Source organism: Saimiri boliviensis, chromosome 4 (genome assembly GCF_048565385.1).
Source record: "Saimiri boliviensis isolate mSaiBol1 chromosome 4, mSaiBol1.pri, whole genome shotgun sequence".
In the NCBI taxonomy this organism is placed as follows: domain Eukaryota; kingdom Metazoa; phylum Chordata; class Mammalia; order Primates; family Cebidae; genus Saimiri; species Saimiri boliviensis.
Genome location: NC_133452.1, coordinates 53,503,476 through 53,530,157, shown reverse-complemented (window position 1 = coordinate 53,530,157; position 26,682 = coordinate 53,503,476). Strand labels below are relative to the sequence as shown.

Here is a 26,682-nt window from a genome sequence, read left to right as displayed (position 1 = left end):
TTAAAGCAATCGTGTTACCCTTCTGGCATCATTAATATGCAAGCTTTTATAAGAAAAGGCTACTGTTTTCCACATAAAATAGTATGAAGGTTTTTCTCCTCCATTCTTTAAATGGTTGATTTTCATAAAGGAGAAATTTTATATGTATCACCGCTAAACTTCATTTTTGTCTGTTTCAATTCATCATTATCACATTCCAACATGACTTCTTGAATCCTGACTCTGTTATCAATCATATTAGCTGCTCCTCACAGATTGGTGGCGTACACAAATTTGATGTGTGTTTTCCATTTTTATGTAAATAATTGATCTTCTTTTTCTGCCAAAATAAATGTCTTTCCCAGAGGAGTAGATCCTTCTTCACACGCCCTTCATTTCATCCCTTCAAAGTTCGCTGGTTGCACGTTCCCTCAGTTAGTCCTACTTTCCACAGTACCTCCACTTGTCTTCTCTATTCATATTACTCACATGCTATCCTCAGAATACTTACCTTTCCTTTTACATCCACCTCAAAGAAATTCCACTGGACTGTGCTAACTTAATTTGTTTTCTTTCTTTTGCAGGAAAAGTTCTCAATTGCAGGTCTGTACTCAAGGTTTCTACTTCCTTCCCTCCTGTTCTGGATAACACATGACCACCAATGGTACCAATCACCTTCAACTCACAAGTCACCCCTGCTCCTCCATGGATGTTGAAATATTAACAGTTTTGCAACACAAGGCCCAGATGCCTCACAGACAACCTCTGATTGTTGCTGAGTAGTGGATGCCTGATTTTGACAGAGACTCCTTAAACTTACCATACCTCCTGTTGCCTTTCTCTCAAACCAATACACTCAATGAAGGCTTTTGATTTTGTGACCCCTGCTTTAAGGTAAATGAGACTGAGTTCTCAACAAAGTTCAATACCACCTCCACATGACCCCTTCAAAGCAATTGTCTTTGCATAATATGTATTTATTCTAGAGCATGGCCATTGCTCAAAATATTTTAACAATCTGTCTATAATGCATCCTTTTATGTAATCTTAGTGATAGAAAATATTTTTCAAGAGCATATTTAAAGTCACATTTTAGCCAAAAGTTATTTGAAAAGGTGAATGTTTAATTTGACTAATCATGTTTTTAGTAAAAAACAGAGAGCAGTTTACAGTGTAGATTAATTTTACAGTGTAGATTAATTTTTCTGTTTTAAGGCAATTCTGTAAAAAGAAATTAAAAATATTATCTGAATAATATCAGCATCTTTATTAAAATAAATACAGGGTTTTTTTTTAAGGAGACTACCATAAAGTCAACATCCCTTTGAATGTATATGGTTTGGTTTGTTTTAAAATAGAATCTCTTTACTTACCTAACTGGAAAATGAGACCACCATTCCCACTATTCCCAGCTTCTTCAACACCACTTTCAATGGGGGACAGGGAGAAAGAGACCCCTGGTCTAAGAATTTACTAGCCCCAGTCAGCCTTTATGTGTTCTTCATGTTGTGAGGAAAGCAGTCACTGACAAGTATACGATCTAGTAATGGACCATATACTTATTATAAGGAGTTTTCTTACTCAATTATGAAGGTTAAAAGGTCCCAAGATCTGCAGTCAGCAAGCAGGAGACCCGGGAAAGCCAACTGTATAGTTTCAGTATCGTTCTGAATGCCTGAAAGCCAAAATAGCTGATGGTATAAGTTCCAGTCTGAAAATCAGTAGGCTCAAAACCCAAAAGGAGATTTTTCCTTTGAATTCAAAGGCAAAAAAAAGATTAATGTTCCAAAACAAAGAACAAAATCAAAACTATATATGTATGATTTAAAAAATTAATGTTCTAGCTCAAGTAGTCAGGCAGAAGTTCCCTTTTTCTTGGCCTATTTGTTCAAATCTTCAAGTGATTGGACAAGGCCCACCCACATTAGGTGGATGGTCTGCTGTTCTCCATATATTGACTTAAATGCTAATCTCACCCAAAACACCCTCAAATACACACCCAGAATAATATTTGACCATATGTCTGGGTACTCCATGGCTCAGTCAAGTTGACACATGAAATTAACCATTAAGGCTTTTAAAATTCATTTATTTTCATTGTAAAAATATGGATTTCTGGTTCCTCTTGATATAATTCAAATATTAAAGCACTGGAGACTCATTCCTACGTAGTAACAGAAAGGTTGAGAAGGTAGAGGTTGCCACAGTCCTCACCCCGTTCTATGATACTGTGCCACTCACTTGATTTTCTTTACTGGCTTCTGCACACTTCTGAATTCAGAACTCCCAATTGAAGCTGTATTGTCAATTAGAGTTGATGCTTGTTTTTGAGAGGTTCATGTGTGTGTAAATGTGTGTGTGTTCCTATAGTTATTATCTTTGAGACAGTGAGACAAACTAAGAGGCATATATACAACTTATGGAATGGGGAGGCCTTCAATGAGAATTGAAATTGAAGTGCACATAGCCATCTTAATAAGTTCTAAAAGATCTGAAATACGAAGATCACTTCTGTCTATCTTCTGACTAACTAAGATGAAGAAAGTGGCAAAAGGACACCACAGACTGTCTTACTGGAACTCCTGGGGCATTATTCTAGACTGAATTATGCAGACACAGGAACCTGTAGTACTGGGGAAAGGGGGCTGGATCTTGAAGCAGAACAATAAATCCTAGAACTTTTGCATTGATTGGAATAGACATGATTCTGAAAGTGAGTAAATATCCAAGGAGACTGGTTACTATGCACTTTTAAAAACATTGATTTCTGAATCCTTAATTTCAGACAAATATTGGCTGTTCCTTAATGCCAAGAGGCATAAGTGAAGATTAAGCACTGAGCCAGAGAGAACTTTGGGCTAAAGGAAAAGAAATTCAAATTCCATTACAAAAGTAGTGAAATCCAAGTACTGAATAAATTAACAAGTGGTTTCTACCCAACTAGATGCCTGGGTTCCTCTAATACTTCCTTCCACTACTCACCAGTAACCTCCCAGCTAAACTTGTATAAGCTTCATTTTATACTCTGATGGAAAACAAAGTTCCAAAGTTCCTTTAGGGAAAAAAAGCATATCATATTCTTCTACTCTGCATGTCTCTTAAGTAGAATTTTCATATAATGGTTACCTCCTGAAATCACCGACTTCAAAGACCAAAGGGAGAAAAAATAAATAAATAAAATAATGGTTCAATAAATATACACTAAATGAATGAATTTAATTTCCTTAAATATATTTCTTATAGTTAAATTCAACAGTCATGTTAGCTGAGGGGCCATAACTAAAGAAAATAAAATTTTGATAGATAATTACACACACACGCCAGTTAAAACATCACCCTACTTTGATGTTACTTAATCAGCATGGCAAAGGTGGGAAGAAGGAGTCAATTCTCAAACTTATAAATGTGTTATCAGTCCCAGGTACCTAATTACTTTACAATGCATATCAATTAAGTCTTCCAAGTATTAATAGACTCCTAAGTTAACATGTTTCCCCCACAACCATGTTCATCTAATTCATACTTGAAAGCAATTGTACACACAGAATTTCTCATTCATCCATGTGCAGAAAATTGTAGAGCAATCAGAAATCAGGAACAAAAGACTCATATTGAAAAAACAACAGATGAAGTACAAAGAGAACCAAAACTAAATTATAAAGCATTCTTATGATGCTTCCTTTTTGTTGGAATTGTGAGACTATGCTTGTTTTTGCAAAGAGAAATAACATGGTGAATTGGTTTTCTAGATAAAAGTTACTTGGCAACTTCTTCAGACTTCCTTCTGAAGTAACAGAGAGGATGGGAGGGTGCTACCTTATGTAATTATATTAGTCCATTTTCTTGCTGCTGATAAAGACATATCCGAGACTGAGCAATTTACAGAAGAAAGAGGTTTAATTGGACTTACAGTTCCATGTGACTGGGGAAGCCTCACAATCATGGCAGAAAACAAGGAGGAAGAAGTCACATCTTACATGGATGGCAGCAGGCAAGAAATGAGAGTGCTTTTGCAGGAGAACTCCTCTTCTTAAAACCATCAAATCTCATGAGACTTATTCACTATCCCGAGAAAAGTAGGGGAAAGACTTGCCCCCATGGTTCAATTACTTCCTACCAGGTCACTCCCACAACACATGAGAATTCAAGATGAGATTATGATGGGGACACCTACAGAAATATTTCCATGTCCAAATTAGTTTGGATTCAAAATCCCCACATCAGTTTGTCTTTATACCACCCTGTTGTTATCAGAAATCTTACCCCAATGGTAATTGTTGTTTTTAACTTCTTAGTTTGCTGTTCTCACAAGCTAGTATACCATACTAGAATGTGAGCACCAAAAAGACAAAAACATTATCTGTTTTGTTCATTACTGAATCTCTAGCAATTAACATGGTCCCTGATACCCAATGAGAAGTTGCTTCTGTTAAAATCAAAAGGGTGGGCAGAATTAAGGGACTTAAAAGGGATAGAAAGCCAGACACACAAGCAACAGATGGAAGGTGCCATTGACTGTAGGTAAAAATAGCAGGAAGGGGAAGTGATGTTACCTGAGCTCTAGATTGGGGGAAAAAGGGGCCAATGTCAAGAGCTGAAGCCAGGATCTTAGTTCAACAGTGAGGAAAGGAGAGAAAAAATAATTACCCCAACTCACTTTCTTCCCATCCTTCCATTGTCCAAGTCCAACCCAATACCAGAGAACAAGGGAGCTGAGTGACGCAGCTGTAGAAGTCGTATTCCCATGGCACAAAACAGGGAAAAGGAAGATTTGCAGTAAGCAGAGAATGACCAGCACAGCACTCAATGAATACTTGTGGTTGCCAAATCTATGTGTACATGATAGTTAACACCCAAAGAATAGACGAGAACTCTAGCCAAAGTGTCATTAGATATGAACAGGAACCCAAGAAGCAACTATTTTTAAAATGCCCTTATCTAGAGAATTAGAATAAAGGGAAGATTAAGAGAAGAGAAAAAATATGACATTTGCTGAAAGTCACTGTACTTTTCCATCACTATTTTCCACAGGCTAAAATTTTAATAGAGAATATTTTAATAAGCAATTTTCATTTCTCATATTTTGATTGAGACAAATCCCCCATTCCTTTTAGCTTATGGTGTTCATTGACCTTATTAAAAGGTAGAGCTCTACCTTGGAGAGTCTGTTAGTAGAGGAAAAAAAAAGATCAATATAATAAAAAAAAAAAGAGGAAAAAGTCCATTGGTTTCCACTACTGTCATTAAAAAATTAAAATTAGTCAATTGATTACAGTTGCTATATCTTTAAGCAAATTACTCTCAGTAACTTTAAGACAATTTAGAAAAGATTAAGTAGATAAGACTTAGAAAAGGTGAACTAAGAAGATATAAAAATGTCCTGCCTTCTCAAAGAAGTTAGAAAAGCAGAAGTGTGAAAAATCATGAAAAATATAATAGATGAAAAAGAGAGGTCAGTTGCAAACTTCAGATTTTAAGGAAACACTTTCCTATTTGGACATGGAGTAAGCTACACACTGAGCCACTCTAAACAAATTTTACTTATAGAGTATATTCCCTACAGAAAGCATAATATCTATATAGAGTTACTCAGAATGTTTGCAAATCTTTGGAGCTCCACGACCCAAGAAAAAAAATCTAAATTTCCTAGTAACAATGGTTCTCATTAAAGTCTTTGAACCTGTGATCTATTGATGAGATGTTTCAAGAGGACAAATGTTGTCGGTTTGTTGTTTTTGTTGTTGTTGTTGTTGTTGCTTTTATTGGTAGCGGTGGTGATGCACATACAGAAACACTACGATTCACAAAACCCAGGTGAACCTCCACAAGTGAAATGCTTGTCCAGGCATTACTAGGATTTATATTTTCACAGTTTCTCTTTTACAAGACCTAAAATTGCCAACAGTGCACTGTCATAACTCTCCTAATATAAGCTGTGATAACTAAAGCCCAAAACATTTCATTTTTTGTAAAACTATTTAAACATAGACACTCAGATTATTTCATATGAGTTCTATTTGAAACGTCTCCAGAAATTTTCTAGGATGAAAATAAATCTGATAATTTTCATTTAACAAGGAAATAGAATTGCCAGTTCTCTATTTTCCAGGTCCAGGGAAATTGAGACTGATTTCAAGTCATTATCAAGCCCTTGGAATTTGGTTTAAGACAAACTTCAACCTTACTGCAGTGTCAGCAGATAATTAGAGACTATTTTAGACGTCTGAAGATTAATGACATAATAGAAGAACTTTGGCCCTATTTTACCTTTATATCCCCATAATATTGCTCTTTTGGTTACAAAATCTGCAGTATTCAGGCAGAACTACTTGGTCACAGTGAATCATCCTTAGAATATGGGGCAGAGACTTAGTCTATTTTTCTAGTCCCATTATCCTCAGGGCCTAGATAATATCTGGCACATAATATGCACTCAATAAATAGCTGCTGAATAAAAATGAATAAGTGGATGATTCATTACTTTAACTTGATCTAAAACACTCATTTCTAGAATGGAGAAAATTAGTAAACAGCGAATCATACTGGAACCTTGAGTGAAGGCTTAGCATGACGGAAGCTAGATTCAACTATAATAATAAATTTGTTTGACCTGAAATTTTCCTTTATGGTTCAAGAAACCCTGCTTATAGAACCTTCCTATATCATGGAACCTGCTCAGTTTAAGATTTAACAGAGCAATTCTATCCTGACATCCAAGACTCCTCACATTTTTAAAGCCTTAAAAATGGATATTAACCATAGCAGGCTTCATGTGTATTTTAGGAATATTTATGAATTTTTATTCTTTGCATGGTTGGAAACTGAGACAACAAAGTTCTTCTTCTATCTAGTTAGCTAAGTGAGATGATCCCATCTTCATCCTAAATTCAGTCTCTTATGATCCCAACCCTAGATAATTTTTTTCTTTGATTTCATTTTGAGAGAAAGGAATGGAGATAAAAAAAAATTATTATAAACTTTAGCCCTAAAGGGAAATGAATTTAATTCACTTGTTTTTATTTATTCTGGAAACAGGCTAATTAGCATATTGGTAGCTCTCTGCTGTGCTTCTCTGCATAAAGTTTTCAAGGAAAGGTTCAGCACCAGTTGATTATCTCTGGAACCAGAGTTGTGAATAGACAACTAATGAGGAAAGTCTTGACTTGGCGCTCAGGTTGTATTCTTCACATTCATTCATGGCACCAGCTGTATGGATGTCTTGCCCAGAGGCAGAAAGTTTCGCCACTCGGCCACTAGCTGATCTGGGTATAGGCAAACCGTACCACCTCCAGTATCCCTTTAAGAAAATGTTTCTCTTGCCATCTGCCAAGAAGCCAGAAACTGTGTTTTAAGTTGTGAAGGTTTGGACTGTCCTCTTTTTTATTTATTCGAGAAAATAATATGTACTGGTTGCCTCCAACATGCCAGGCACTCTGCTAAGAGTTGGATCATATGTGATGTGAGGCAAACTACCTCTAGGAGAAAGAGATCACTTTAAACTACAAGTGGGTTCTATGTATGAACATAAATTGGAATTCAACTCAGATTGTTCAGAAGCCTTCTGTGTGCTGGGTATTCCTATATCAATTATTCCATGCAATATCCATATTTTATAAATTTTTAAAAATGAGACAGTGTGATTAATTAGTCATCTCTAGATCACAGAGTCATGGAGTAAGCCTTCTTCACACAATGAGTTCTCTCTACCAAAACTCACCTTTGTATGCCACATTTACTACCCTGGAGTTGGCTCCACTACATTGGTGTTTTTTCTTCCATTATATGTGCCAAATTTGAAGAAAAATGCGAGGAAAATAAATGTATTTTATGAGAACCAAGAAATTTTAAAATTCCCGAGACTAAAGTTTTAAAATAGGAATAAAATGCAAATAATAAGCATAATATATTTAGAAATATGGCAAATTAAGATAGATTAAAAATAGATTAAATAAAAAAACTAACTTTTTAAATTTTGATAAGATAAACAGATGCCTACAAACTAAATACAATCTCTTGGTCAAGTTCTTTCATGTCCTAAAAGAGAGGTCCAGTTGAAAACCCTAATTAAAACTTCTTGGACAAGTCCCATAAACTTGAAACTCAGACTGGAAGCCTGTACATGTGTGCAAATAATTTTTCAGGCTACATAGAATACAGGTCCTTGGCTTAAAATTCAATTCCCTCCAAAACCTGGTGGTGACTTCTTCTTCCAACTCGGACCAACCCTCCAATCTGATTTCATTGTGTCTCCTCAGCCCTCATAATGGTCCATGCATGTCTGGGTAAAAGCACTTACACTATATTACAGTCATTGGTTTTTCATCCATGTTCCTGTAGATGATAGTCTTAGAAGACAAAAAAAAAAAAAAAAAAAAAAAAAAGAATATTTAAAGTTAGCATGTATTGAATACATAGCCCTGGGCCAGACATTGCTCAAAGCACTTTTCTTACTTAATTCTCAAAACAGGTCTGTGGTCTAGGTAATATACCCATTTTACAGATTAAGAAAAAAAAAAAAAGTAAACAAGATTAGGTAGCGTGACCAAAACTAACAAGTAGTAATTCAAATCTAGAATTTAAATCCAATAAATCTAGCTCCAAAGCCTAACCACTTAACCACACAGTTTTCCTCTGTTATTCATATTTTTATTCCAGTGCTAACCCAGTCCTTAGCACAGAGCAGACACTCAATTAAGTGTTGGATTGAAGAGTGAATGAAAGCCCAAAGCATTTCCACCACTAGCACTCACCCACCTGCGTATATCTCAACCTTCACAGCAGGAGATTTACTGCTCAGACTAAAATTAAATTAGATCACTTTTCTTAACTACACACTGACAAACTTGTGAAAGGAGACAGCTCAGAAATATGCTATGTGGCAAGAGAATATCAGTGCAGAACTAAGTTCCTCACACATAACCCAGTAAGTGGTATTTGAAAGTTGGCTATATTTGATAACACATACTTAGATCCAAATATTTCAAGACCTTCATGAAATATTCATAGCTTTATGTTCATGAAATCCTCATTGCAATTCATAAATACTAACAATAATATTTTACCAAGAGAAAAAAATACTTATAAAATTAAGTGATATGATTTGACAAAGGCCTGTCAGTAAATCTCTGGCTAAGATTAAATAGATTCCGTAAATCTAACTATGTAGTCTCAAGAGGAAAGAATGAGTTTTCTCCGTCTCCCTCACCATCTCTCTGCTCTTCTTTGTTTTTTCTTCTTCCAGGTTCCCTTTCTTCACTTTTTTCATGTGATCCCATTTCTACCCTATGCCATACATAGGAAAGAATGAAATAGAGAAAATGAACAATCCCTGCAGAGCCAAAAAGCAGAAAATTCCTAAATTCCTCAGAGAATATTCACCCTTTCCTTTTCTGTTACCTTCATTTTCCCCTTCAACTACTTAATAGTTATAAAAGTGCTACTGACAGCTTACTCTATAGGTAAATCAAATGTCATCCTAAATGGGCTCAAAACCAAAATTTTGTTTGCCCAGCAGCCTGTCAGAACCATACCGGGATTTTAACATTCCATATATTTGCATCTATTTTATCCCCAGAAACAATAAGACCAACAAGATAAGAAGTCAACCTTCCAGTGACATTTTTTCCAGTATTAATCAAGTAGTATTTTTCTTTTTTAAAATCTTCTTGCTATGAGGACACATGGACATGAGACTGCCAGAATTTAACCAAGCAATGTCAAAAATATGAGACAGTATGATTGTATCATTTGTGCAGAAAAAGTACAGAAATCTTTCTACATCTTCATGTCACTAGAAATCTGTTTATCAGGACAGTGAACCTGAAGGACATAATTTTTATTTATTGGACAGATTGATTTATAATCCTAATATTGAACAAATAATAAAGTACAGATCAACTAGTTTTCAGATCCACCAAAAAAGTATCAATATAATTTAGACAGCCTTAAAGTGTTAACACAAAATCAATATTTGATGTATTAATATACTTAAATTTTATGCTGAAATACATTAAGGGTTTAATGGAAGAAAATAAAATTATTCTAAGGTTCCAAATTAAGCAGAGTTAATACGACAAACAACATATCATTTTCACTATTTCCTGTTGTAAAAGTTCTAAAGCACAGTGGGGAAAAAATTGTGTAGTTTTTCACTGATAAAATAATAATTTAAGTCTCCTATGATTAAAAAAAAACTATAATTAGTTGTCAGTTTTGAGTTAGTATTAAAAGTGTTTTTTTTGTGTTAATAATAATTCAAACGCCTGTAATTAAAAAAAATTAATTTCACAGAGGTCTATTCATATTTCTTTTTAAAAAGAGTGAATAAGCAAAGAAAGAGTACAAAGATATATAAAGAACATTTCAGTGCATTTGAAATATAATAGGGCATGTGGGAAGATATTCAATGTGCATGATAAAACCACATATAAAAATAAGAGCTGAAATATTAGAATCTATATAGTAAAAAAGGAAAATCCATGAAGGCTATCTGCTATTAACTCTGTTTTGGTGAGGAATGCTGACATGAACCATGTAATTCTGCATTTTTCTAAAATGTAGAGCACTGTGTTTTAATCTGTAATCAATGCCTACATTGCAGATCTGAGCATAGGTACTTAAAATTAAGGGAGCATACTTTCAGTATTTTTTTTTTTTGCACATTGAATATTATATCAGAATTTTAGGTTATTTTCAAGATCCTTTTCTTTTTTCTTCTGATCATAAAGTGTTTGGCAGTAATCTGGGCCCCCATCTGCTGGTCAGCTTGAGAACTCCTGAAGTTAATTTATCTGTGTCTTTAATTTCTGCTATTGCTTAATGTTGGTACCCATTCCCTCTTGCACAACATTGCACATTTTATATGTTTTACAATAATATTTGTAATGTGTCCCCACAAAAATCGAACCTTGAGTTTTATCTTTGCAATTATCTAAATTAGGCACCATACTTTTCTCTAAAATACAGGGGAAAAAAACAATTAACTTAAGACAACCTTATTTATGCCATTTCTTTAGGATTTAGAGAGTCTATGAAGCAGACTTGTTTGAAGAAAAATGTCTCTTTAATTACTAAATATCTCTTACTTGTTATTATTTTTGTTTCTAAGTTTCATTCTATAAGAGGAAATTGCTTCTGATAGCCTGACTGACTACATGATCTCCAAGGTTGCTATCAGTTCTAAAATTCTGCAGTTCTATGAAAATAGATTGATGAAGAATATGCCCAAGGAAGATTTTATTGCAAAATCACTTCAGTCTGACTCAGGCCCTAAAACTGAGGGTTTGAACTAAGGATATTTTAAAGCCAAATAAGAACACTTCTGCATTATTCATAAGCCAATTAACTAGATAAAGGAAGAAACATTTCTCCAGAGACGTTGATGATATGTGTTCTTAAAATAGCCTCGCCTTTGTTTTCTTTTTCCTTTCTTTTCCCTTTTATTTTTTCTTATAATTATATTATTTGGAATGATTCAAATATCTTCTTCCTGACACATTAAAACTTCAGCCTCTTGTTACTTCTTCGACACTGTTTTAACATACTCTCAAATGGATTTCATACGGCATCTGCAATAAGCCATATTGTTTCAATTAGACCTAACATCCATATTCAAGAAAAATAAAAATATATTAACTTGGATTTAGTTGAATTTTTTTTTACCTGCTTCTCTAATATAGATAAAACATATTTCTAAAGAAAATCAAACTGCTTACTCTCAGAATATTAACAAACTAGATCAATCTTGGGAAAACAGGTAAATGTCACCAGGAAACTTTTATTAAAACAGTAAATGGTTAGTCCTAGAAGAAGAGATGTATCCGTTCAAAATATGTTTTTACTATATTCCAGGCTTAAATTTCCCTAAGGCAAAGAAATTTTGTTTAACAAAGAAGGCCTGTATTATGCAATCCATACAAATTCAATAAGCAAGACTCAGCTTTTAAGTCACCAAATGTTCTTACACTATTCTATGTACTCTATTCTGGCTGAAATAACCTCTGGCAACCATTTACAAAGCATTCAAATGAGACCCAGTCTCTCCCATTTTTAGAAGCACACACACACACACACACACACACACACACGCACGTTGAATTTCACATTCACATTTAGTTGCTATGTCTCCTCTCACCTTCACAGCCCATGTTGGAAAAAACCTGCCTGTCCAATAAATGTTACCCCCAGCCTCATATCTCACATTTGTGCCTCAACCCACTGCAGTCTACTGTTGATCCCACTTCTCAGGTGAAAATGCTCTTCCTAAAGCTTTCCACATTGCCAAAAGCTAATGGCATTCTTTAGTTAACATCTCAAGTTAAACGTTTCATGACATCTTAAACTGATTAACTAACAAGCTCCTATAATCACCACTACCCACTGGCTTCCTTTCTGTAGTCCCATATTTTAATTGCTCCTGGAGGACATCCTCGATGCGTAATTCTTCCCGGCCCACATAGCCAGTTGGCAGGTTCTGCTGGTTCCACCTCCAAATGACTCACGTGCATCATTGTTTTCAATCTCTCCTGCCTTCCACTAAGCTGACCCACTATCACCTCTCACCCAGACAATCCGTCCTCCTAAATTATTTCTCTTATCCTTTCTCTTAACCATTCTTATCCTCATTGAAGCCATACGTTAAAAAAATAATTTTGAGGTCCAACTGAGGTCATGTTAACAATTTCAAGGTTTTCAGTGACTGCCCAGTGGGATTAATATTATGATGACTAACCTCAACTATACAAACCTCTATGACTAGGACTGGACATGCCTGGCCAGTCTCTATGTGTGTCCTTTACCCCTCACTCCCACACTCCCATCAAACTGGGTCTATGTCTTTACCATGCCTAACTTCAGACTAGAGCTACTTATAACCTTCTCATCCTTAAGACCACAGGTAAACATCACTTTCTTCATTTTTTCCCAACCCCCAGGTCCAATGACGAGTATTTGTTACTCACTTCCACAGCATCCCACATTTCTCCTCCTCAATACTCAGCACAACCTACTTAAGTACTTTTTCTGTGATTTTTGTTTAACTCCCATATGTTGCAGGATACTATTTCGAAATATTAGTTAATGCCTTCCCCAGTCATTTCGTTGTGCTTTAGTCCTCCCACCTTGGACTACTAGACTATGAGGCTCTATTATCTAAAGAGAGGATTATTACAATTGAAAAATAGAAAAACACAAGTCAAATTCTTGTCATTAGAGTTTTAAAATCCAAGGCTTTTGAAATTCATTTATCAGTCTTCTGGTCCACTCCATCTAAGCTCAGCATTATAAGAGACTAAAGATTTCAAGTGCACAGGAAAGAATGGAGTCAAAGGAACACTCACAGTTTGGTAGGCCCTGTTCTACAATGTGAAGAGGAAGAATGGGAAGACTTCCAGGTGAGCTGGGGGAATCTGAGAGCAGGGGGTACCTAATCTCTATTCCCAAGTTCAGACTAAGAGGAGGAAAACTTCCAAATACTTTCTCACATATGGCATGGTACAATGGAGAATTGCTCCTGGTTGTGGGAGCATTTAGGCAGAGGGGTTGAATTCTTCCTTTGGATCAGAGAAGGATATAGAAATAGATTAGAAAGAGTTGAGACCACATTCACTTCAAACAGGAGAGAAGTCGTCTCAGCAGATAGCCACATGGACAGGTGAGGACCCGATACTAGCACCAGAAAATTCCTCCTTCCCCAAAGCCTTAACATGCTAAGGGCACATAGCACTTAGGGGAAAAATCCTAGAAATAACATTTATTTTCCAATACCTGGCAGAATTAAGGTTTTAAGTAGACTATGTGTTATTCAGAAATTGGGTGTTTCACTCTCTAGAAATAGAGACTGGGCATCACAGTTGCTTAAACAGCATAGCATTTCAGCCCTCCTATACTAGAATACCTAAGGTCAGCAATCCAAGCATGGCATGGCAACTTCCCTTTCATCAGTGATGCAGACCCTACTTAGACGTGGCTTCCATTTCTAAGTGTTCCTCATGAACTAAGATAGCTGCTGAGGTTAAGGCTTAAAACTTAATAAAGGAGAAATAGACAAAGAATGACCCATGCCAGCTCGCTGTTTACCATAAAAAGTCTTTCTAGAAGTCCTGCAAACCAGAAAGCTGGTTTGCAGGACTTCTTTGGCAACCACTAGCTGCAAAAGAGGCGGGACAGTGTTATCTTTTAGCTGGTTCTGCTATTAAGGAGGAAAGTGAGAATGGGTCCTGAATAGCAATATACAGAGAATAATTTAATTCTTATGAGGAAAACAAGAAGGTAAACATGTTCATGTAGCTTTGTGAGCCAAGATTCACATACCTCAGTCTGCTCCTCTCATAGTAAGCTTAGAGAAAAACAGGGTGTATTTCTTTGTTACAATTATATTCAAACATTTAGTTCAATGTCTTCTACTTAGTAAGCAATCAACATATGCTGAATGAATAAATAAAATAACTAACGGAGAAAGAATGGATAACTGAGTACTTGTGACCTTCTACCACTCAGCATCACTTAGAGTTTACTTGATGTTTTAACATAGTACAACAGGCTTCAGTGCTACTTAGTATTTCTGGAGCTCTATGTCTGGGAACATGGTAAGATTGTATATCCATCATTTCTTGTATCTGGGTGAATCCACATGATTGTGGCCAATGAGCAGGAGCAAAAGTGACATGTATATATTTTGGGTATCGAAAAGAGAGATATAAACACCAACAAGAGATCTGCTGGAGCTCTTATTCCTACTGCCACACCAACCAACAATGGGACTCAGAAAAATGACATGAAGCAGATGACCTGCAGTAAATGGCATTGGCAAGATCATATTCCCTGGATTCACAGACTTACTTTCCTTATCATATAAATGCAAACTCTTAACGTAGTCTACTGAGGAGACATTTCACTTGCTATGAGCACATTAAATTTAAGTTTTAGATCCATAATCAATTTGACTTCTGAAACAGCCAAATTTTAAAAGTCAAAGTAAAAATAATCAGTTTGATATAACTATCATAATAAACAAATCTAGTGTGAATAAAAATAGAACACTTAGGGCAAAATATAATTTCAAGAAAATCCATTGCCTTAATATTTTAAAGAATCTAAAAATATTTTTTTAAATTGTAAGTACTTATATTTGAATCAGGGTGAATAATAGCATTATCACAAGTCGTACAATTAAAAGAGCTCTTCTTTAATCCCTTTTGCTACACATATAAATTAGGCATGTGTAATATGCATTCACATGTAATTATATAACATAAATATTAAATAATACAATATAATAAAAATATGCATGCTTTTAAAAGGCAAAAATCTCACTGTCGTAGCTTTAATGTATAAAAATCTGGCTAATTGATTTTATTTCTTATTTTTTAAATCAATAATTAAATGAAGATTTTGAAAATTGATTAAAAGCTATGATATCTTTTTACTCTGAAATTTTGTGGACCATAAAAATTAAATGTAACTTGGTTAATACCAAACAGTATTCTTTTTCACACATAGTGTAAGTGAAGCCTCTGTTCTAAAATATCAGAAAATCATTAAAAAGCAATACTTAGTTTCTTTCAAATGGGGAAGTTTTAGGTGCTTTTAACTACTTTTTCCCAACATATTTTTGGTTATTCGATTATATGAGTTGGATCCCCTGCATGGTAACACTTCTAACTGGACACTTGAGGTGTGCTTGAGATATAGTACCCCTTACTGGATGAGCTGACTATTCTCCAGAAAATGAAAAAGATGTTACGTTGATGTCTCTTGCTTCAAATGAGTAATAGATAAATTAACTACCCAGGCAAGAAGAGTAAATGAAAATAACTGGGCATCTCTTTTCTTGTAATTTCAACTTATAACATCTCAATAGTGTCATCTGAATGCAGATCGAAGCTAAACTTGTTAAAGGTTCTGAAATTCAGAGTTTATATACAATTTTGTTCTCCAGTATATTTCTAAATTTTATGAATAACTTAAGAGGCCTACTAACATCACTTTTCTAACAAAAGCAGAGAAAAATCTAAAATAGTTTAGTGAGGCAATGTAGGCAGTAAAGGGATAACACTGAAAATTAAGATATAAATATAAAAGATTTTTAGATATTTTTCAGCATGTTTATTTGATCCTAGGACACTGAATGTTTGTACAATGTTGAAGATTATAGACTGAATTTTCTACATAATAATTCCAGAAAAAACAAGAATCAAACATTGTCAGATCAGCCCACTGGCAATTCCAATACTTAGGTATACAAACCTCATTTACTTTTACTTTAAGACTGGCCTTTCAATCACACTGCCACGTGTGTACCTATGCAACAGTCTTGAGTGTTCTTCATATGTACCCCAAAACCTAAAATGCAATAAAAAAGAGAGATATCCAAGCATATTGAATATATCCAAGCTTACTGACTATATACTAGTTTATGTGCCAATCCATGAACTGAAAGGAGTCCTGCAGATGTCTCTTAAACAGGACATTTTGGCTGTCTCTGTATACAAACCCTTAAAAATAAACTAAATTAGAGAAAAAAAAAAAAAAAGACTGGCCTTTCTCTTGAATTAAATGATGATGCAATTTGAATAAGGTACCCAAATCATCACCATTCTAGTTCACATGATATGTCTTTGTAAAGGATCAAAATGAGTCAACAATGACACAATGCCAGGAAGGTTATTTGGTCCAGAAATCATATGCTCAAGCAGACCATGAAGAAAAAGATTGTAGGTATGGCATATGCTTCACAAGCCATGGAATACCAGCTGGGCTCTGCTTCCTCCAGGAAGCTCCAGCTGGGTGGTGGTATGGCATCCTTCCAATGGCAACAGTTCCCTTTAGGCCACCACAGAGTCCGAAAATTTGGGCCCCTCCTGGTTCATTAGATCCACACAGTCATCAAGCAGACACATATTGTGAGTAGAAGTTGAGGGTGGGCATAGCCTGATGTTACCCCACAGGCTAGTTCTTTGTTGTCTTTTAAGTCTACCCATTGAAACAGCCAGTTTGCAGATTCCTGATTACTCTGACTTTAACTTTGTTTTTGATGACAAAATATTCCGTTCCACAACTATTCAGAGTCCACCCTGTGTCTCTTTTGACCTTAGGTAACTTAAATCTATTTCCTTACTTCTCCTTCCTTATCCTCTTTAAAAGAAAAAGAAAAACTTAATGGAACATTGAATTTTCTCTATTGCAAATTCTTAGGGTTCCTGTCTGAAGGGATTTGAAATACAACATGAAATGATGTACTCAAATCCCTCCCCACCACCTCCAAATAACTGAATTACATAAATAAAACATTATATGAAGAGTGCTTTGCTACAATTTATGGGAAGTAAATTTAAGAAGAGCTGGCTCATTGTAGGAAAATTCAACTTATCTTTTCCAGATCCTTTTATTTAATACAGGGAGAGAAATTTATAGCAGTTTTAAAAAATCTATTACTGTTTCTCATAACTGAATCCATTATTTTTCTCCATGATCCATCAGGTAAAAACAAGAATAATAGATTGCTTTGACAGAACCTTGAACATAAATGTCCCCAAGAATCAAACACAGCAAGTTGAACGGGTTTCAGGTGGTATTAAAACAGGAAAGGATAACCTTCTTTTCGTATTTCAAAATCAGGTATTACTAAAAAATTTATTATTATTAGCTACTAAAAGGAAACAAACCATATAGCACTTGAATTTGCACATTGAAATGGGAATATTTCTATTCACTTCTACATGTGCCCAAGAAAAATTAAACATGAAGAAATGAATCCAAAAACAGGAACTATTTTCTTTTCATTTTTGCTAACTGATTTTTCATAACTTACTCCTTGATTGCATTCGGCTAGATGACTTTAAATAAATAAGAGAAGTTGTTATATACACAATCAACTAATTTAAAAGATTAGTTTTGCTCTTATCTTAGAAATAGTTTCCGTTCATAAAGGAATCAAGGGGTTATATAAACTTTAGCTTCACATGACCCATTTTATTCCAAGATCATCAAAGAAGTTTGGGTGTATATGCACACATCTGCCTGGAATAGACACACACACACACACACACACACACACACACACACACACACACGTATATATTTAGAGAGAGAGCAAAGAGGGAGATGAGGTAATGATGATAGATGAGTGGATAGATAGATAATTCTAACAGTTAATTCATCTCAGGAAATTTTCTCCTTAATTAACACCTCTCCAGCATCTCATATTCTCTACTTTTATTCAGATAAACCAGCCTCCCAACTTGTCTCCCAGGAAGGTTACCACATTCCCAGCTTCAGTGTCAAAACTTATTCTAATCCAATCAGCACATAGCATTCACATTAAGTCTATTACTGGTCCATGCCTGGGCATAGGACCCGAGTTTGCCTGAACACAAAAATGAAAATAATTTTTAATCCAAGCTGAGGATGGAGATTTCCCATTTTCTCCTGCCAGATGAGAAGAGAATGAGGAACCTCAGTTTTGCCATTAATAACCAGCTGTTACCCTGGGAAGGAGGGCAACGCTGATGACAGAGGGAGGCTTGGGAAAGATGTGAGTCTTTGCTGACATCATTGAACTACTAATGATGATGAGCCTGGAGCCCTCCCTACTTCCTATCTCCCAATTAAAAGAGTTTACAAATTTAGTTCTTGTTTAATCTCCTTTGAATTTGAGTTTCTGTGACTGTTTAGATAGGCACCTCTCCTTTAAAGAAAGGTAAGAGAATATACTCAAAATATCCTGCTTTCTCATGGCTTGTTTCATTCCTATTGCTTTACCCTGGAAGATCTTTGAATATACATTTGATTTTGAAACACTTGAAAAAGTCTACCTAGTCATCTAATGATAGAGAGAATTTAATACATCCATTGCTTTAAAAAAGCAGTAATTTTACTACAAAGGTTAATGTAAATTTAAGATGAGTAAAAACCCTCTTATCCCACCAGACCAAAAAAAAAATTTCATAACCAAGTTCAGATATTATTCCTAGCCTCTAGTTCTGAAATAGAATTTGTCCTATTTTGTAGTCCATTTAAAACTCTTGTCTGTATGCCAAAGGGTACTTCTTTTTCTTTATTAATTACTCTAAAGTCTAGGCCACAGCAATCCTACAGAAATCCTCTCATTTCTCAGACTTTGCTGGCTATTAGATGTTTCTCACATTTCCATAGATAAAAACTCATCAGCTTTGCAACCTGATTCTCAACATTAAGAGATTAAAACTAATGTATATGACTCTCAGATGACACATACTGAGATATAGAAAAATTCCATCATTTCCTTCTGCAAAATGAAAAAGATTTTAATTCATTTTCTCAACAGCTGCATCTTTTTTTATGCATAGAAAAAAAACCATGCAATTACTTCAAGTACAATCAAGTCATTTAACATGGCTTTACCATCATTGTAGTTACAGGATATTTTAAAAGAGAAAAAAAAAATCTCAAAGCACAGGTCCTGCTGTGCAGCAAAGCAATCAAATTCCTTCATAATAACAGCCTGATGGGATTCAGCAATCTGAGGAATAATGAATAACCACTCTAATCAGTAAACAGGAAAATGCTACAACAGTCACTGAGTAAAAACTGACTATCATCTGTTGATTCTCTTGATCGGCATTTCAAACAATAAATAGAAATGTAAGTATCTCTTAAAAAGAAAAATAACTTTGGTTAGCATGCTTAATTTTACCAGGCAGTGAGAAAATTATATATCATCTTGACTGTCTTACAGTGTTGCCCCATCAATAAAATTCACAAATAATCTTTTATATAATACATGGCCAACTTTATCCCAGCACTTCAATTTGTCAAGATAAACTGATTTTGCAGTTGGTTGATAATATTGTACGAATTATTTGAATTTGTTTTGCTACTTCATTATTTGATATTCTTCTCCAGTGTTCATCTTATAAAGTTATTTGCATCTGAATATGAAGATTCCGTTTCAAAATAGTCCTCAAGTTTCCAGTGCAGTGTCTCAAATGTAGGTCGTTCCTTAGGCTCTGCATTCCAGCACTCCAGCATGATGTTGTAAAACTTCTGTGGACAGTTGGATGGTTGTGGAAGTCTATAGTTTTGAGCCAGCACCTGAATTACCTGGGCACCTGTCATACCTAGAAAACACAGAATGGAACCAAGAAAAAACGAGCTAAAGATCAGAGTCTTAAACTTATAGCCACTTATATTCTAGGTTACTAAGTAAGTCAATTTCCTTGGCAAAGCTTTGAGGTCTACCATCCCCTTCCCAGGTTAAACAGATTAAACTAAATCCTGCAGCAAGTGATGTCTGTAAGACTGCAATTCAATAGCAAAGGAGAGGGAAGCAATAAACCACCTCATTAATGCAAATTATCATCATCAAATTTTATCTATCAAGCTCCCACAGATACATGGTATGGTCAGCCTCATAAGTCTGCCCTCTAAGTCTGGGTAAAGCAGTTAAAGTCACACCTAAGTAAGTGACCTGCAGCAGAAAGACCCACTTCAGAATTAATTACTCACCACTATAAGGCATTTTGCCATAAGTAACGATTTCATAAAGAAGGATTCCAAATGACCACACATCGGACTTAATGCTGAATTTATTAGTACGAATGGCTTCAGGTGCAGTCCACTTCACCGGCAGCTTTATTTCATGTTTAGATTCATAGATGTCTTCATTGTCTACCTGTTAATGCATTAAGGAATCAAGCCAAGGCAAGCGGGGAAAAAAAAGAAAAAAATTTTTTTAAAAAAAGGAATCAAACCAAGTTAAAGCAATTTTTTTTGGTTACCCTCATTAATCTATAACCTGCGTCACATTAAAATTCAGAGAGAAAAGATTCAAAAATCAGCTTAGATCAATTGACAATTACAGTAGCAAATTCTGAATCTGGCATACAAGACTTAAATATGTGGGAATTCATTAGTAAAATATTATTTGAGAGTCTTCTATGTGCCACGAATAGCACTGAAAGAAATATTCTACTACATTTGGATAATTAATACATGATGATTCTGGCTTCACATCTGGTCTTGAGAAGAAAAACAAACAAACAACAAAAAAAAAAACGGAAGCAAAGTCTATTGTCACTGACTTTGAAAATGACTGTGTAACAACTTGCTAATAATGAAAAGTAGGATCCAAGTCATTAAAATTAATCTATCAACTCACTGGGATACTGATTAATTTACAAAAAGAAAAAAAATAAATTCATGAAGATTAAAAGGGAATCATTTATTTGTTGCTTCATGCCCTACACCCATATATTTAGGGTACAATACGGAAATTTAAAACTAAGAGAAAAACAATATAATGTCTCCTATATAGTATCTTTCAGACTGAGATAAAAATGAAGGAATTTTAAAGCCAATGATTGCTGAAGAATTCTGACAGCATCCAAATTGGTCTGGCACACAGTGAGTAACAGTGGTTAGGATAACACTGTACGAAGTGTGTTGCTTTTGTAAAGGAAATAGAGGCAAACAGAGGTGACTGGTACTAACTGAAAAACAGATCATTAATTCAACTATGAACTTAATTACATACTTTCCAATCTGGTTGGTCATTGTTTTCTCTATTTTTTTTCTTCTCCTTGGTAAAGAAATAGGAATGTGTAGGTAGTTTGTCTTTAAGATCTTGGACTATTGAAGTGGTCTATGGACTACAGAACTTGGAGAAACATTGTTTTAAAGAATAGCAGTGTGTCTATTGGTCTACTAACCGTCAGCCTTTGGGCCTATTACAAAAAGTAAATAAAACAAAACTAAATCCACCTTAAAAACTCTGGCAAGTCCAAAATCTGCTACTTTGTAGATATTATGTTCACCAACGAGGACATTTCTGGCAGCCAGATCTCTGTGAATGTAGTTCTGAGACTCCAGATAGGCCATTCCAGAGGCAACCTGTGCCGCTATGTCTACCTGTTGAGTCAGACGTATTTTTGACCCAGCATCATCTGAGCAATAGAAGAAAAGTAAGAGATTTACTTTAGAGAACGTTTGAACTATTAAAGTGAATTTTGAGAATTTCAAATCAATGAGCTATCAGGGAGGTTAAGTACAATGGCACTGATCTGTTGAGCAAAATATATATATATATACACAACTTAATTTGCTGTGAAAGGTTAATAAGGCAACGATTTTTTCGGAGTCCAAACATATTCCAAGGTCCTCCCTTCCTTGAATGAGAATTACAAGTAACAAGTTATCATATGATCCAAACATGGCTACAATTATCTGAGAGTCTGGCTGTTTTGCCTTTTTTCTTTTTTAAAAAATTTATTTATCTTTTATTTTAAGTTCAGGGATACATTTCAAGGTTTGTTATATAGGTAAACTAGTGTCATGGGGGGTTATTGCACAGATTATTTCATCATTCAAGTATAAAGTCTAGTACCCATTAGTTATTTTTCCTGATCCTCTCCCACCTCCCCACCTTCATCCTCTCATAAGACCAAGTATGTGCTGTTCCCCCTTGTGTGGATGAACATAGCTCCCACTTGTAAGTGAGAACCTAGGGGATTTGGTTTTCTGTTCCTGCATTAGTTTGCAAAGGATAATGACCTTCCCCTGCATCCATGTTGCTGCAAAGGACATGATCTCATTTTTTATGGCTGTGTACTATTCCATGGTGTATACATACCACATTTTCTTTATCCAGTCTACCACTGATGGGAATTTAGGTTAATTCCATGTCTTTGCTATTGTCTTTGCTGCAATTAACATAATGTACATGTGTCTTTATGATAAAACAATTTATAATCCTTTGGGCATATATCCAGTAATGGGATTCCTGGGTAAAATGGTAGTTCTGTTTTTAGATATTTAAGGAATCACTGCACTGTCTTCCACAATGGTTGGACCAATGTACACTCCTACCAAGAGCATATAGTAATTCCTTTCTCTCCACAACCTTGCCAGCATCTGCTATTTTTTGACTTTTTAATAAAGGCCATTCTGGCTGTTGTGAGATAGTATCTCATTGCAGTTTTGATTTGCATTTGTCTAATAATCAGTGCTGCTGAGCTTTTTTTCACATGATTCCAATACCACATGTTACTGACTTATTTCTTCATGGAAATTTTGTTTAACTCATACTGAATTTCTTTCAAGCATTGCATACTTTCTTTTAGTCATTGACCCTATAAAACAATATTAACTTTATGACTGAGCCAATTAAAATTTCTCATTCTTCCATCATATTGTTTTTAAAAACTAGCTCACTAACACAAATGAAAGGATTATCCATAGTTATTAACTATGCATATTACATTTGTACCACCAAGCCTGATACATTATTTTATTTCTCTGCCTTAGTCTGTTATTCTTAGAATACGTTGCTCATCTCTCCAGGAATAAGTATACCTTCAATAGGCAAAGTTTCTCCTATTACTCATTCTTTCTAACTAAGTATAAGAAATTTATATAGTACAATCAGTTAGATTATTAGTAGAGGGAGGTCAGAACTATTTTGTGGTGATGACTCATTTGTATTTGTATTTGAGTTACCTATTTTATATTTGTACATAAAATAATACTGACTCCTTCTACTCTGAAATGGGGTAAGTCGTCCTCGGGTAGGATTTAGCTGCCATACTGTTGACATATATTTTCATATGCCTGGAGAATTAAAAGAATTTCACATCAACTTAAACTAATATTATTTTTACATATCCCTGTCTGAATAAGCTGAATGTTATGTAAAGTCCATTAGACTCATGGTCAAAAGCTTAGACACAGGGATCAGGAGACCTAGTTTGAAGTTAGAGGGCCAGACTTTAAATCAAGGCTATGCCTGATATTTCTTTGTGACCTTAGGCAAGCAGCTCAATATTCCTATGACTTAGTTTCCTCATCTGTACAGTGATAATAATAACTACTTTATGGTATTTGTTGTTAAAATGAGAATTAAAATGCAATAAAACATGGAACTTTCTAAGCTAGAGATACATATGAATTACCTATGTGGAAATGACTGAAGGAAGACAAGCTATGGATCTGAAAATCAGGGGAGAATATGCAGCAAGAGATATAGATTTAACAGTCATAAGTTATAACTGGGTGTTAAAACAGTAAAAGTGGGTGAGATGGCTAGGAAGTGACAGAGAAACACCAATATTGAGGGTGGGCAGAGGAAGATAAACCTACAATAAAATTGTGAAGAATCAGCCAGAAGAATAACAGAAGAAAACTACTAGAGAAACTTGTAGCAAATCAAAGGTTTTGTTAAAGAGAAAATGCCATTATAGTCAAATTCTACAAGTAAGTCCATGAAGAATAGGACTAAGACATTTGTCAAATATAATAGCGGAGTCTCTGGTGATCTTGGAGATAGGAAGACAAATTTGACTGGAGATCAGATATAAGGATTTGAGGGCTAAATGGGAGTCGAGGACATGGAGACAGAATGAGGAGGTAGCAAATTCCAAAACCCTAATCAAGAGGGAAGACGAGAAGGTTCTGGTAGAGGTAAGCATAAAGTAACAAGAAAGCAATTATCATAAAATTTGGGACAGTGAGAGGTTTTAATTGACAAACTATTCAGGGGGTTTCTGGGGTGCTGGCCGCATTCTAATGCCTGCTCTGGTCGGTGACTGAATGGTTGCTTATTTGTTTGCTTTATAATTACATGTTAAACTATAGTGCATGATTATGTGTTTTCTACATATATACTATTTTTCAATAAAAATGAAATAAACAGGCTCAAAAATATTTTTCAGGGGAAAGACTTAAGCAATGTGTATGTGTGTGTGTCTTTGTACATGTATTTATTTTTTTAAGGCAAGTAGCATATCTCAGTGAGATGTGAGGTGAAACTAACTGCTTACCAATTCTTTTGTCCTTTCTTTTTTCCCTGGGCACACAAAAAAACTACATTTCCCATCTTCCCTTATAGTTAAGTTGAGCGCTGTCACTAGTTCTAGGCAATGCACTGTGTGCAGAAATGATGTACATCACTTATAAGCCTGGCTCTTAAAATCTTCCACATCTTTATGGCTAGAGGGATGCATTTCAAAATGGTAGAGTCTCATGAGTCTAAATCCCTGTGTTACCCTTTAGAGAAAGCCACCTAGAAGAGCAGTCTGGCCTATATCAAAAAAATGTCTATTGTTATTAAGTCATAGAGAGTTTTGAATTATATGTTATAGCAGCTGATATTATTCACTCTGAAACAAGATGTAAGCATGAAAATAAATTATAACTTAGTATGCAGCAAAATGTCAAAACATTGCTGCTATGATGACCCAAATAGCTAGGCCTTTTGATGTCAAATTTACTCTATAAGAAAAGAAATGTATGGAAATTAAGACAAGCTGGTTACTAACAGTAAGTTACATGGTATCTTCTAAATTGATTCCTAGTTATTTGTACCTTTTTATATTCAAACCCTTGTGATAGCCTCTTCTATTGAGTGTGGCCTGGACCTAGTCACTCATTCAGCAACAGAATATGGCAGAAGTAGTGGGGTATCACTTCAAAAATTATAGTATAAGAGACTGTGACTTTGCCTTACAGATAATCTCCATCCTGTTGTTCTCTCACTTGCTCACTCTAATAAAGCAAGATGCTACGTTGCAAGCTGCCCAATGGAAAGGTCCCTGTAGCAAGAAGCAAAGGGCATCTTGCAACCAACAACCAGAAAGGAACTGATTTCCTCAGTCCAACAGCCCGTGAGGAAACGACTCCTGCCAAGAGTTACGTCACTGAGTTTGGAACTGGATCCACCTCCATTAGAGCCTTCTGATGACTGAGTACTTGCCAACACCCCACTGCAGCCTTCTAAGAGGCCCTGAATTAGGAGACCCAGCTAAGCTACACTTGAATTCTAACCACAGAAGCTGTGAAATAATAAACATTTGCTGCTGCTTTAAGCCACTAAGTTTTGTGGCAATGTTCTGTGCAGCAATAGACAAGATTGATGCTACCGAAATAACATCAGTGCTATGAATATAGTTAAAATCATGAACTATGAAACCAAACTTCCACCTTGGATGAGTTACTTAATTTCTCCATACCTGTTTCTTCAACTGTGAAGTGGGACTCTGTTTGTGTATTATTGGTGTATAGGGATATTTGTGATTTTTGCACATTGATTTTGTATTCTGAGACTTTGCTAAAGTTGCTTATCAGCTTAAGAAGTTTTTGGGCTGAGACGATGGAATTTTCTAAATATACATTCATGTCATCTACAAAGAGAGATAATTTGACTTCCTCTCTTACTATTTGAATACCTTTATTTGTTTCTCTTGCTTTAATGCCCTGGCTAGAACTTCCAATTCTAGGTTGAATAGGAGTGGTGAGGGAGGGTATCCTTGTCTTGTGCCAGTTTCCAGTGGGAATGTTTCCAGCTTTTGCTCATTCAGTATGATATTGGCTGTGGGTTTATCATAAACAACTCTTATTACCTTGAGATATGTTCCATCAATACTTAGTTGATTGAGTGTTAAAGGCCTCTGCAAGGAGAACTACAAACCACTGCTCAAAGAAATAAAAGAGGACACAAACAATTGGAAAAACATTCCGCCGGGTGTGGTGGCTCAAGCCTGTAATCCCAGCACTTTGGGAGGCCGAGGTGGGTGGATCACGAGGTCAAGAGATCAAGACCATCCTGGTCAACATGGTGAAACCCCGTCTCTACTAAAAATACAAAAAAAATTAGCTGGGCATGGTGGCACGTGCCTGTAATCCCAGCTACTCAGGAGGCTGAGGCAGGAGAATTGCCTGAACCCAGGAAGCGGA

At 35.4% G+C, this 26,682-nt stretch overlaps 1 protein-coding gene across 3 annotated transcripts in view; it reads right to left on the bottom strand.

Moving 5' to 3' along the window:
* Positions 1–15,007: 15,007 nt before the first annotated feature.
* The window catches only part of FRK (fyn related Src family tyrosine kinase), a 157,853-nt gene continuing 146,178 nt past the window's right edge, over positions 15,008–26,682 (bottom strand). For all 3 annotated transcript variants that reach the window (XM_010349315.3, XM_010349314.3, XM_003938647.4), the window contains 3 exons: positions 21,718–21,899; positions 20,464–20,629; positions 15,008–20,075 (listed from right to left, as the gene is read on the bottom strand). In XM_010349315.3, coding sequence (XP_010347617.1) covers positions 19,864–20,075; positions 20,464–20,629; positions 21,718–21,899 — 560 coding nt within the window. In that variant the 3' untranslated portion in view covers positions 15,008–19,863. The remainder of the gene's footprint in view (positions 20,076–20,463; positions 20,630–21,717; positions 21,900–26,682) is intronic.